General features: G+C 32.2%; 1 protein-coding gene across 1 annotated transcript; it reads left to right on the forward strand.

The window, feature by feature from the left end:
- Nucleotides 1–804: 804 nt before the first annotated feature.
- LOC134692198 (neuroglian-like) lies at nt 805–14,129 on the forward strand. The gene is made up of 10 exons (XM_063552648.1): nt 805–888; nt 7,480–7,536; nt 8,105–8,213; nt 8,743–9,119; nt 9,731–9,865; nt 10,496–10,598; nt 10,849–11,045; nt 12,198–12,341; nt 13,171–13,329; nt 14,107–14,129. Exons 2-10 carry the CDS (start codon nt 7,488–7,490, stop codon nt 14,127–14,129), a joined length of 1,296 nt encoding a protein of 431 aa, XP_063408718.1. The 5' UTR covers nt 805–888; nt 7,480–7,487.

Raw genomic sequence — 14,129 nt, forward strand, 5'->3', positions numbered from 1 at the left:
TTTTGCCCCTAATTCTCAATAAATTGAGACAAACACATGTCTTTTCTTCCAGATTTTCCATGTGATTTTTTTATCTGTGAAAATTTAGAATCAATGGCACAATATATTATTTTGACCCAAAACACATACTTTTGAAAATGACTAGTAAAGGTGCATCTTACAAAATAGAACATTTTATTGTTTCTCCCATATACGTTAAAGCATTGATGATGATGATGTATTGGTATTTACTCTGATTGTAAAATACAAATAAGAAGATGTGGTTGATTGCAAATGAGGCTGATCTAAATGACTCCGAAATTAACAACCATAGGTTAATGTACGCCTTCAACAATTAGTAAAACATGATATAGATAATAGCATTCTAAGTCACCGTTTGGCCTTCATCAATAAGCAAAAACTATACTGCATGTTTAATTATAAAAGGGTCCGACAAAAAAATAAGTAGAACAATTCAAATTAGAGAACCAATGGCCTGATTTATTTACAAAACAACAAACTAAAAAACTACAGCAAACCATAGATTTTGAAAAATGTATTGTTTTAACCCCTCCCTATCATTTATAGTGAAATATGCATTGTTAGGTCTAATGATCTATGTCTTCCTGCGGTTGAACACACTTAACATTATCACATAACAAAATATTGGAGATTTGCATCAGAATAAATTCGGTGTTAAAATACCAAATCAAAGATTTTTTAGATTGATATTTAGATTTATGCTGGAGATGGTAGAATACTCCCTATAATTACATTGATTACTACGATAATAGCTTTTGTAGATTCATAAATCAAATATTTATCAGTCTGAGCTATTTAGGAAGGAATGCCTGGCAACTTATTATTTGTCATAAATGGATTTAAGTTTGCTGGAGTAAAACTTCTAAGGTATAGTGATAAAGTTTAAATTAATAATCAATTACATTCAGCTGTCTTGTCTTATTTTTTTTTATTCATGTTTAATTTCTTATGAACTATGACATTTTTATTATTTTAACTAACAATTTTAACATTAATCATTTTTCCGTTTAAATGCAAATTTAGTATTAAGAGGTGAAAATACTACTGAAAAGGTGATTGACATAGTAAAAAGGATAGGAGTGAACATAAAAGTTGATGACATTAGTGTAAGCCATCGTACATGAAAATTCAAGGAAAATAAAACTCGCCAAATCATAGCAAGGTTCCCAAAGCATGATTTAAAAGTCGAAATTTTAAAATCGGCCAAGAAACTTAGAGAAATACCAGGTCTTCAAGATATTTGTACAAACCAAGACCTAACAAAGACGCGAGATGAAATAGCATTCAAAGCTAGAGCGTATGTGCGCAACCATAGACTTAAGGCAACATGGGTGGTTGATGGAAAGATTAATATGATTATTGGGAACGACAACAAAAAACACGCCGTCACACGTATGTATGATCTGAATGACTATGTTTTCCAATCCGATAACTTTACTGAAATAAACGAGATTGAAGACAACCAAGAAACAGAAATGCAGTACGCGTCAAATGGTCATGACAGGGTCAGCGATCAACCAGCTAGTGACGTTCCTGTTCAACTTTATACGAGTGCTCTAGGTACTAATTAATGATCAACCAATTTAAAAAAACGATGTCAAAATATCACATTTACAATTTTCCTATACAGCGAAAATTTTAGATTAATCAAGCGTACACCTGTACTCATTTGACTATTAGTACTTATGAAAATATATACATAATTATTGTTACTTTAATTATTGTTACTTTGATACATGTAAAAAGAAATATGCCAAAAATAGTTATGTTCTACTACATGTAATTCAAAGTGTCATTGTATTCTACCCCTTATATCGAAATAAGTTGTATTCCCGTTTCCCTTTGGCTTTTTACTTACCCCCCCCCCCCTTTTTTTTCCCTCTGGTTATGTTGTTGTTTTTTCAGTTTGTTGGTGTTTTTTTTTTGTGTTTGTTTTATTTTCTTGCATTGTTTAAGCTTTTTTTTTTTTTTTTTGCACCCATTACTCAAAATACCTGAACTCCTACAATACTATTTTCTGATGAATATCAGTCACGGTGAATATTTCAAAAAAATCACTTTTGCATAAGTTATATTACAAAGAATTCAAAAACGATTCTTTTTTAGACTAAGCCTACAATACTCTAACTGTGTTTTTTTTTGTAAATCTGGGTGACGCATACATACTCACTCACCCCTAAGCAAAGTTGAATTAGTTAAACAGATCAAATTCACTCAAAAAGCCTTTGTTCATTGCTTATTAGTAGTCAAATTAAAGTACCAAAAACAAACAAAAAGGTTATTCTAATATGTCTTCTTGATATACGAATCTTGATGTCCAAACAGAGTTAATACTAATTATTTTCTTTTAACAGTACAACTATTTTTGGCACTGTTGTGGTAAAATACTGTTTTTTTTCTGTTACATGTTCCAACCCCTTTTCACTTTGTATATATTTTACTTTTTCCTACTTACTTTTTTTATCAGTCATCCACGTCCTACTATTCCTATCAGCTGTCATCAGTCACTGTTGCCTCCAACACACGATCCGATTATAACCATTTTTATACTATGAGCACACTAAGCCCCCACGCGTGTCCTATATTACACAACGTATCTACTATAATAATAATACCGTTATGTCAAACGTTGACCTAATTACATATAGGGCACGCGTTGGGTCAAATTACTCGCGGTCTACTCGATTGCCTAAGCATCTACGCCTAACTATAGAATTACTGATCATAACAAAGTACAAATCTTTTGGTGTACATTTATATGTCCTATGTCGAATAATATGTAACATTGAAATAACAAAGTTATTTTATGCTTTACTGAATGTTAGATTTAAACTATTACTCAAAACAAAAACATAAACTTGATGATTTTCAGAATATGAATTTGAGTGTATTGTCGTCGTTGGTGATTTTACTGACCATCTTAATTATTGCCACGTGTTTATGGTTGTTTTATCTCATGTATAGAGCTGGTGATAAAAATCCCGGTCCAATCTCTAATTCTACAAGTAGTCCAAGTATCTGTTCAACACATTCCGACTCCTTGCTCACTGGTAGTCAGTTCCTAACTTTTACATGTTTAAATACACAAAGTTTCCTAGCGAAACGAGACTTAATTGAAGCTGAGCTTAGCGACAGAGATATTTTGTTATTTACCGAAACCTGGTTTAATACACACACTGATGACAGCAATATCAAATTGGAATCTTTTAAAAAACCTTACAGAAATGATAGAAATCATAAAGCAGGAGGGTGTGTGGCTATTTATGTGAAAGAAATTATTTTTAGTGAAAAGAAACCTGAATTTAAAATAAACGGATTGGAATGTGTTTGAGTCAAAATACATGTTAAAGGAACAAATATATTATTTGGAAATTTTTATAGACCGCCAGATTCAGATAACCAAACGTGGGAAAAAATAAACTATTCAATAGATCTTGCCATCAATTCGAATGCAGATAAAATTATAATTTGCGGTGATTTTAATGATGACCAACTTAATCATAGCAAACAAAATCTTAGAGAAATTTGCAACCAAAATAGCTTATATCAAATAATTACTGATGCTACATATTTTTTGCGAAAAGTTAGTGTCGCTACTTGATGTTATTATGGTAAATGATCCGGAGGTAATACTGTACTCAGAAGTTGGTGAAAACATCCTCGAAAATTCTGTACGTTATCATTGCCCTATAAGTGCAGTAATAAATATCGAAAAACAATTAACCAAATCCTTTAAAAGACAAATTTGGCGATTATGAATTGTTTAAAAACGAACTCCTTAAAATTAACTGGGATTCTCTAATTGATAATCACAACATTAATACCGCGGCAGTAAATGTTACGGAAAAAATTCTCGAAGCGGCAGCAAAATCAATCCCGAATAAAATGGTTCAGGTTAGGAAAAAGTTTCCACCTTGGATGAATTCGAATATAAGAAAATGATTCGGAAGCGAAAGAGATTAAATAAAAAGGCAAAAATAACAAACGATGAAATTGATTGGTCAAATTTTCGACGTATAAGAAATAAATGCATAAACTATGTTCGATCAAGTAAAAAAAAATTCTTAGAAAAGCAAATTAGTAAAGTTGATAGTATTCACACATTAAGCACTTAACAATGGTGGAAAACCATAAAAAATTTGATAGGACTACCAAACAAAAACTCAGCATATCCAACTTTAATTTTCAATAACCAATATATAGAAAGTGATTGCGACAAAGCTACATATTTTAACGATTATTTCTGCGCTCAGTCTTCTGTTGATGATCACATAATGTATTACCAATATTAGAAAATGATGAAATAAATAAACTAGAGGAACTGGTAATAAGTGAGCAGGATGTTGAAGATGTGCTTTTGAATCTTGATATTTCAAAAGCTACAGGGCCTGATTTAATCAGTCCAAGACTCCTGAGGGCGGCAGCAACTGTCTTGAAGTATCCATTTACAAAACTTTTTAATCTATCCCTCTTAACAGGGAGGTTCCCAGATGTGTGGAAACTAGCAAATGTTATACCTGTTTATAAGAACAAAGGTGGCCCAGAATTTTTACTTAATTATAGACCTATATCTTTGCTGTCTAACATTGGTAAGACAATGGAGAGATGCATTTTTAAATACCTTTTTAACTTTATTACTACAAATTCTTTATTAACAAAATTACAGTCTGGTTTCATCCCTGGTGATTAGACAGTAAATCAACTAAGTAAGTACTATGTATTATTAACGATTTTGGTAAAGCATTAGATGAAGGGAAAGAGGTCAGGGTAATTTTCTGCGACGTTAGTCGAGCTTTCGACCGAGTTTGGCATAAAGACTTACTATATAAGCTTAGAAAAATAGGAATTGATGGTAACTTGTTACATTGGTTTGAAAGCTATTTAAACTTAAGAAGGCAACAGGTTGTCATTGGTGGAGAAACGTCCAATAAGGAACATGTCTCAGTTGGGGTACCCCAAGGGTCTATCTTGGGTCCTATTTTATTTCTCATTTATATAAATGACATGGTTAATGACATCGAATGTGATATAAAACTTTTTGCTGATGACACCTCAATTTATATAGTGGTTGATAACGAATATGAAGCGGCAGAAAAGCTAAATAAAGATATTGAGAAAATACATAATTGGTCTAAGCAATGGCTTGTCAATTTCAACCCTAACAAAACAGAAATAATGACCATTTCAAAAAGGCATCATAAACCCCACCACCCGCCAGTGTATATGAATAATAATATCATAAAAGACGTTGAGTCGCACAAGCATTTAGGGGTAATTATAAATGAAGATGGAAGCTGGAATAATCATGTAAAAATGATTATTGATAAGGCTATTCCTAGATTAGCATTATTCCAAAAGTTAAAGTTTAAACTTAAAAGGAAACATTTAGAAACTATTTATTTATCTTTCATACGCCCAGTCTTAGAATATGGGGACATTGTCTGGGATAACATACCTAATTATTTAAAAATATGCCTGGAAAACTTACAACTAGAAGCAGCAAGAATCGTTACAGGTGGTACTAAGGTAACATCGAGACAGTTGCTGTACGATGAAACCGGTTGGGAAACTCTCCAGTCTCGGCGTGATAAACATAAGTTATTAAAATTTCATCAAATGATTCACGGAGATTGTCCTGATTATCTTTCTGTGTTAGTTCCAAATCAGAGACTAGATCTACACGACCACAGGACTAGGGGGTCTTCAAATTTACAAACTGTACTATGCAGAACAAGCTATTATCAAGAGTCATTCCTGCCAGTCGTAGTAAACCTTTGGAACAATATTCCTGACGACATTCGTCTAAACCAATCAAAATCGGGTTTTAAAACTTATCTTTCTCAAAATATTAATAAAATACCATTGTATTTACACTTCGGCTTTAGAAGAGAACAGATATGCTTAGCAAGACTAAGGCTCCAGAGTAGTGTTCTAAGGGACCATCTATTTAAAAAAAAACCTAATCGAGAACGCACTGTGTTCCTGTGGTCGGGTAGAAACTATCTCTCATTATTTCTTCAAATGTCCAAAATATAATGAAATTCGAAGGGATACTATCGGGACGATCTCTTGTTCTAATCTTACGATTATTTTATATGGGGATAGTCTAAAAGCTGACGAGGACAATATGCAAATATTTCATAAAGTTTCTGAATACATTAATAAAACAAAACGTTTTGAAAGTTAATCTAGTATATGTATATATATTATATATTTAGACTTTTTTTTTTTTTTTTTTAAATATGATGTAAAATTGAGTGGATTACCCGGTGTAGTTGAGTGTGGTCGGACGTGTGTGTTGGTTCCAGTGACTGTCTAGAAAAGTAAATAAGAGTTGACTGTTTCTTGTGTTTTTTGTTTTTTTTCCTCACTTTTTATTTTTTTCGTTTATTTTATTTGTTGTATTTTTTTATTTTGTGTGTGTGTGTGTTTATTTATTCAATGTATCATATGCTATCATAAAATGTATATACTGTTGGTACGTAATATTGTATATTAAAAATAGATGTTTTTTGTTTTTTTTAGGGAGACGGATTTATAAAAGTTTTTCCAAACTTGTTTCCGAATCCCATATTTGTACTTTATGTAACATTGTAATATTTGTCTTGGAATTTGTTTATTAATAAATATTGTTTAAACTAAATTTAGTATTTCCAAATTTACTAGCATATTTTATTATGCTTTGAATTTTTCAAAACACTTAGTATTTTCTTATCCCAGGCATAACTTACCTTAGCCTTTTTTGCACAACTTTTTGGAATTTTGGATCCGAAATGCTCTTCAACTTTGTACTTGTTTGGCTTTATAAATATTTTGATATTATCGTCACTGGTGCGTATTATGTAGATGAAACGCGTACTGATTTATAATCCTGATACCTTTGATAACTATTTACACCACTGTGTCGATGCCACTGCTGGTGGACATTTCGTTCACAAGGGTATCACTAGGCAAGTAGTCAACGCTTAGGTGTTGACATGAATTTCAACAATGTGGTCATTTTTATAAATTTCCTGTTTACTAAACTTTGAATTTTTAGACAAAATAAGGATTTTCTTCTCCCAAGCATAGATTACCTTAGCCGTATTTTGCACAACTTTTTGGAATTTTGGATCCTCAATGCTCTTCAACTTTGAACATGTTTGGCTTTATTAATATTTTGATATCATCGTCACTGATGACTTTTATGTAGACGAAACGCGCGTCTTGCGTACTAAATCATAATCCTGGTACCTTTGATAACTTTTATTATATATTTACAGACTGTGCTATGAACCCGTTGTTACTTCTTCGCTCGGTTGCACATTTGGTGTTCATTATTTGAAAAGGATATTTTACTTTTTTAATTATGTACAGACTGTGCTATAAATCCGTCGTTCATTCTCCGTGTTGTTGGAGATTTACCAGTTTTTATAACTTTTAATTACTAACGTACATCTTTAATATTTTTATGTACAGACTGTGCTATGAACCCGTCGTTCCTTCTCCGTTTGTTTGCAGATTTAGTGTTTATTAGTAAGTATTTATATAAGTTTTCTGTTCTTTTTACAGGGTGACGGGATTAATTCCCTTAGTAAATAATCAGTACGCGGTTTGCCTCTAGCTCAGTCAGTATACGCACTGCCTTGTAACACAGGGGCCCCCAGATACGAGTTCCAGTGGAGACAATCGAGTTTTGTACTGAAATTCATGCTCTCAGGTTACAACAGTATCGAATAAACTAATCACACGAATTGCGTAAAAAAATTAAAGACTTTTTCTCTATTTCTCTAATAAAGTTTTTTGACAACTTAGCGCGACGAATGATCAGCCATCACAATTTAGGTTATTTTCATAGTCATATATTGTTTTCAATCAAATCTCTCAATCTCAAAATAGAATTGATGCAATCTTTTCGCTACTTTTTATGAACGTTTGTCTTTAATAATCGAAATTGCAAATAAAAATCTCGAAAGACATGGGAGCGGTCTGCAACTTCATTTTTTTGCAGTAAAATAATTACAAATAATTCTTTGTTGACCTTGTTTTATGACAGAAATTTGATAATCAGCATTTTCACTTCGATTTATTTTATGCTTTTCAGACCAAAATTGTCCTCCAAGTATTAAGGAAACTGGAGTAAGAGAAGTTTATTTTAAAGAAGGAGAAAAGCTGAAGCTGAGTTGTGTAGCAAATGGAGTTCCAAAACCACTGTATGTAATCTATAATATATATAAAACAACAAAAAATGAAAAGTCTCACAAACTTTCCTCCACCATTTCCCGGATGATCAGAAATAAAAACAGATTCTCTTTTCTCCTCATAACGTTTTTCGTCTTACCGGGATGAGCGTTTTATGAATTCTGTATCTTGCGTCTGTTTTTGAGACGATAAAAACTGTGGAAGAATAGTGAAGCATATTTAAATTGTAACCGTTTATTTGGCAATTTTTTGTCATTTTATCTATAATGATGTAATTTCTGACAATATGTCTTGCCATTTTGATTTGTCTTTTAATTATAACAGATTATAAGCACAAATAGAAAAAAAATTACAAGAACACATGAAATAGCATACAAATAAATGCTAGATTGGATTTTAAAACTAATTAGATAAGTTACCGTCTCTTTGTTGCCTTTACAAACTGTCCTTCATTTCAAGTGTGCGATTTATTTTCAAAATATTGTTATGGACTAGTTGGATAGTAATTCAAACCTTAAAATTAACCAATATGTATATAAGTTACAGATGGACAAAGAATGGAAAGGTGTTCAACCTAAGTCGACACAAGGGTCGTATAGCTTTGCAATCTAATTCTGGTACACTTCTTATGAAGAGAACGAAACGAAGAGATGAAGGAGTATACCAATGTGAGGCCTGGAATATTGAAGGTGTGTCACTGTCAGATAAAATAACAGTAAAGAAAGCTAAACTGGAAGATTTTATTGATACAAAGGATGTTACCCTGAAAGTAAAACGTGGACACTCGGTAAACATATCATGTTTAGTTCCTCACAGCACGCCTAAGGCAAATATATCGTGGGTTCTATGGAGTCTAATCGATGCATCAGTCACACAAGTTAACTTTGACGATAGAAGGTTTACTCAAGACCTCGAAGGTAAAACAGTATTATAATGATTGTAAGAATAATAATAAGCATTGTCTATTTAAAAGAGGGACGAAAGATACCATATGAACAGCCAAACTCATCAATCGAAAAACAAACTGACAACGCCATGGCTAATTGTGAGGGGATTGAAAATCCCACTAAACAAGAGACTCTAATGTTAAGTTTAAACATATTTTATTTGTTAAAGTACAAATTGGATAGGATACAAGTCAAACAGACTTATGAAGTCTTCTCCATTTAACATTTATAGCAATATAATACAAAAATATATGTATGAGCATGCATGTATAGAATGGTATATCTATTTAGTAAATATATATATAATGTACATTAGACTAGAACATTTGTCTTAGCACAGAACACGTTATCATACGTCCCATTGTCGTAACTATTGTTGGGTTTGTGGACAGTCAATTTCTTATGGAAACCTGACAATTTGCAGGTATTTATTTTCTGGCATAATTCAAATGATGCGTTTTCTTAGTAAATTACAAAATTACAATTTGCATATTTAAAAAAAATGATATCAGTTGTATTCTGATAATGATGCATATTACTGAAATAATGCAAGAATAATGATAAAACGTAATTTTTCACAGGAAATCTGTATGTCACAAACGTGAAAGACGAAGATTATCAAAATGGCAGATTGTATGTTTGTATGGCAAGTAATGACGTGGCTGGGCAAACGACGTTTTCTAACGGAACTGTCATTAAACCAACTGGAAAGAAAGGTTGTATTTTTTAAACAGTGTAATAAGTAAAGTACCAGCGATTATATTGACTTCTTTTGTAAAAGAAGTTTCATTTTTAGCCATAACTATTTTAACCTTTTAAAGATTTTTTGTGTTTAAATATCCGAGTGTTGGGGACAAGAGACACAGCCAGCCTAATAGGAGCTTTCTGAAATTGTTTTTACTATTGAATGTCGAAATTGTCATGTATGATCGTGTTGCTCTTAAAAGTTAAGGTTCAATATGTGCTGAATAAGTCCTGAACATGAAAACGTTGGTAGCAAAAGAACAATTGTTTAACGATACATATTCCAAGTCAAATTCTCCAAATTATACAAAAGTATGTTACGAAGGACAAAAATGCAACAAATGGCCAATTTCCTTTCTTGGAACAAGAATAAGGAATCCACCCTGCTGCTTTTCTTTACCAAGTTTGAATCCAAATTGTAATGCACCAAATATAATACTAAACGTCCTTGTAGCGTTTTGTCGATCAACATTCAATAGTTCCGTGTATTAAGTTAATTTCAAATGATACCGTGAAGCATGTCCATAACTCTTGTCAAAAGAACGTCAACTCTATACACAGAATGAAAGTATAGTATTTACAATGCAGTGTTTTGTCTTTAGATGCTAATACATTTGTAAGACCGCATCTAATGTGGGCATCACCCGAAGAAACTATTGGAATTATGGGAGATCCTTTGAAGCTGAAATGTATATTCGGAGGAAAGTAAGTTGAAGTATTAAGTCAGTTAGATAATGTAAAAATCCTCGTTATTCGAGTTTTTTGTCAAGATAATGGGCAATATACATACAAAGATGCAACAAAAATGACGAAAACCTGTGTTCAACTTGCATTTTTTGTATAAAATCATATTGAGGCGACTTCTATTCACACATTTACTCAAACTGAAAAAACGTCCAGAATGTAACTATAGTTTTGAAATCACAAAGATCTCCAAATATGTTTTACTTTTCAGTCCATCCCCAAGCATGCAATGGTCATTTTCTAACAATTACAATAATTTGCTAGTGAAAAACAAAACAGGAATCAGCGTTGATGGGCAAGAATTAGGCTTTAATCGATTGCAGTTGACAGATAGAGGAAAATATACATGCTACGTAGATGATCCAACTGGCGACAGAATAGAACACGTGATAAACCTTATTGTCAAAGGTTTGTATTGTAGTTTCCGTGCATATCTTATACATAACCAAAAATGATCTTCTTTAGAATAGAAACAAGTGATAACTGAATGAATTCATTCAAACAAAACATCCTTTAAAAATGCTTTATGTATTTTTTGACGATAACATGTCAATGTGATATGATCAGGAACCCTGCTGTAGATGAGACCGACATGCTTCGTATTTTTACGTGTTTGTCTCTAAGACAGTTGGCAATTACATACGTGTATAATGTGTTGACCTCGAGAATACCAGACTATGTTTTTTTTTTCTGTAATGCCATATGTTAAGCATAGATGCCGCGATTATCAGATTAAGAGTCTATGATTGGGCGAGGCCAGAATCTAACCAGCAACCACAGGCCTCAACGAGATGACGCGATAACAAAACAAAAGAGGCATATCAAATTTGTATTAATTGAAACAGAGAATATGTAATAAATTGAGGAATGCAAAATGAAAACACCCTCGATCGAATTCCAAATCACCTTAATAATTATATCTATAATTGGATAAAATATCATACCTTTTTTACTTTAAGATGTTCCCTGGTGTTCATGAAGATTCCATATAACAATCAACATTAGAGTCACTGATTAGTCTTTTGAAGACGAAACGCTCGTCTGGGGTATATACCAAATTTAGTCCTGGTATCTTTGATGAGTTTATTTACAAAAAAAAAGAAGATTTGAAAGATAACAAAGACCTTTTTGACATGCCATTATACTCACAAAGGCAGGCTAATCAAGAAAACAGACAAAACATAACAAAATACAAAACAGAAAAATAAAAACTGAGCAACATGAAACCCACCACAGCCAGAGGGGGATCTTGTGTGTACAAAAAAGGTACGCATATTCTGATTCAGATGTGACACCTGTCGTGTGAAACATGTTAGTACACACACTGTAATAAATCTTATTCGATAGGTAACGGAAATGTAGTTATGGCAATTTGTATAATAACTGGTATAAAACAAGTTCTTAGCCCTAATACTTTTGTAGAAGAAAATTGTTAATGATATTGCCATGCATAACAATTCAATACGTGTTTATTTGAGTGGTAGAAACTGATGTCAAATATTTCGTATTGTCAACTTTTAAAAAAGTCTTTTTTCGCACTTTACTTTTTTCTTACTCTAGCTAAGCCGTTCTGGCTTGAGGGAGGTCAGCCAAGTGATATTCATGTGGAGAGTAGAACAGGAACAGTTGCTACTTTTTCATGTAAAGCGGGAGGATTCCCTACTCCTGAAATAAGCTGGTATATAAATGGCGTTTCACTAAAAGGTGAGAATCTATCATCTACCTGACTGTTATATGCAGTTTTCTTGCATGAATGTCATTACACATCTCTATTTTAAGACTTCTATTGATTAACGCACTGGGAAATACACATGTTTAACTGTTCATTTATAGTGTTGTCTTACAAAATATCAAGAGTTGGAATTGTTATTTCGGAACATGTAGTTGTCTATTTTGATTGATGCTCAAACGCATGGTATTCATCTAATTGGTTTAAATGTATTTTAAGAATGTTAGATAAAGGCAAAAATAGTATACCACTGACTTGGTACAAGACATTTTAAGAAAACATTGTGGGTTTAACCAGGTTTTATGGCTAGCCAAACCTCCCGCTTATATAGAAGTGTTTAATATTCCGCTAAAATGACAATACAACTTTAGGAATACAGTACAAACATACACAAGAACACTCAACACAGAAAAAACACAAATTGTTTTATATAAGTAATTCGTAGCATGTAAACCACAGAATATCAACGGACATATCCCTTCAACAACGATAGAAAACCAGGTCACCACAAACGAAATATCAACGGACATATCCCTTCAACAACGACAGAAAACCAGGTCACCACAAACGAAACATCAACTGCTCGTCAACGTGTAATGGTCAATTGTCTAAATCTAACAAACATGTCGGAAAGTGTGACTGTGAATGGGAACCTTGATTCATCGTAAAAATGTGTAACTTTGAAAATATAGCAAAAGAATAGTACATTATATACTTAATGAAATGATCAGTTTAGTTCGTTTATGTTAAGAACAACACTTTTATACATATATTATAAAGATATCAGCATGTTTATTTTTGTAGAATCTAACATCTCAGCAATGTCAGAAAACAGATTTCAGAATCCAAATGATTGCACCGTCACTATTACTGACATACGACTGACCGATGCCATGGTACTCCAATGTAATGCTTCAAATATGTATGGTTACTTGTTCTCAGATTTCTATCTTAACGTCTTTGGTAAGATATTATAAAGTCTTTACATACACTAAACATCGTATGAAAGACTGTGCGCGAAAGGTACTACTTTTATGCACAAATAAATCTTTTCAGTGTTATATATCTTACTCTTTGTATATTGTCAGAATGTCTTGTATACATATAGTTTGAAATTCAAAATGTATGTGATGCTTTGAAAACGTCACATCAACTAAATTATTCGACAAAATATGGTTAGTTTATAGTTTAATATATTGTCTTTATGAGATTTTTTAATGATTTGTTTACCACGGATTACAATTACATTTAAGAAACATGTGTTCAAACAGTTAAAGATATCGAATGATTCAGATCCGAAGATGTTTTCTCTTATTCAACATGTTCAAGACTTTCTAACATAGTTTTATTGCCATACAGGTGTCAAAATTTTTGATATTTTTTTTCGATTTTTCATTTCATCAATAAGATACAACCTACTCTTGCTTGATTTATTACATTCTGAAACGTACAAGAGATTGTAAAATGTTTCTCGCCATACCATGACATATGACGGTATATGCAAAATCCTAGGCCTAGATCAAGTGTTGCAGACGTTTCTATTCGACGCATGGAAAATGTTTACCGAAGGAAAAATAAAAAAAACTTAAGAGGATATCGCTTGATATCTTTTTTCGTTATTGAATAATACATCTTTTATCATAAATATGAATTAGATAGCTCGAGATGATACAAAATAATTTCATATTCTCACTCGATATAAAACCTATAACTATCCGTTTATTTTTTTTTTTATTTCAGAATTTAAACAAAGGGATACATAA

The sequence above is a fragment of the Mytilus trossulus genome, chromosome 12 (assembly GCF_036588685.1).
Source record: "Mytilus trossulus isolate FHL-02 chromosome 12, PNRI_Mtr1.1.1.hap1, whole genome shotgun sequence".
NCBI lineage: Eukaryota > Metazoa > Mollusca > Bivalvia > Mytilida > Mytilidae > Mytilus > Mytilus trossulus.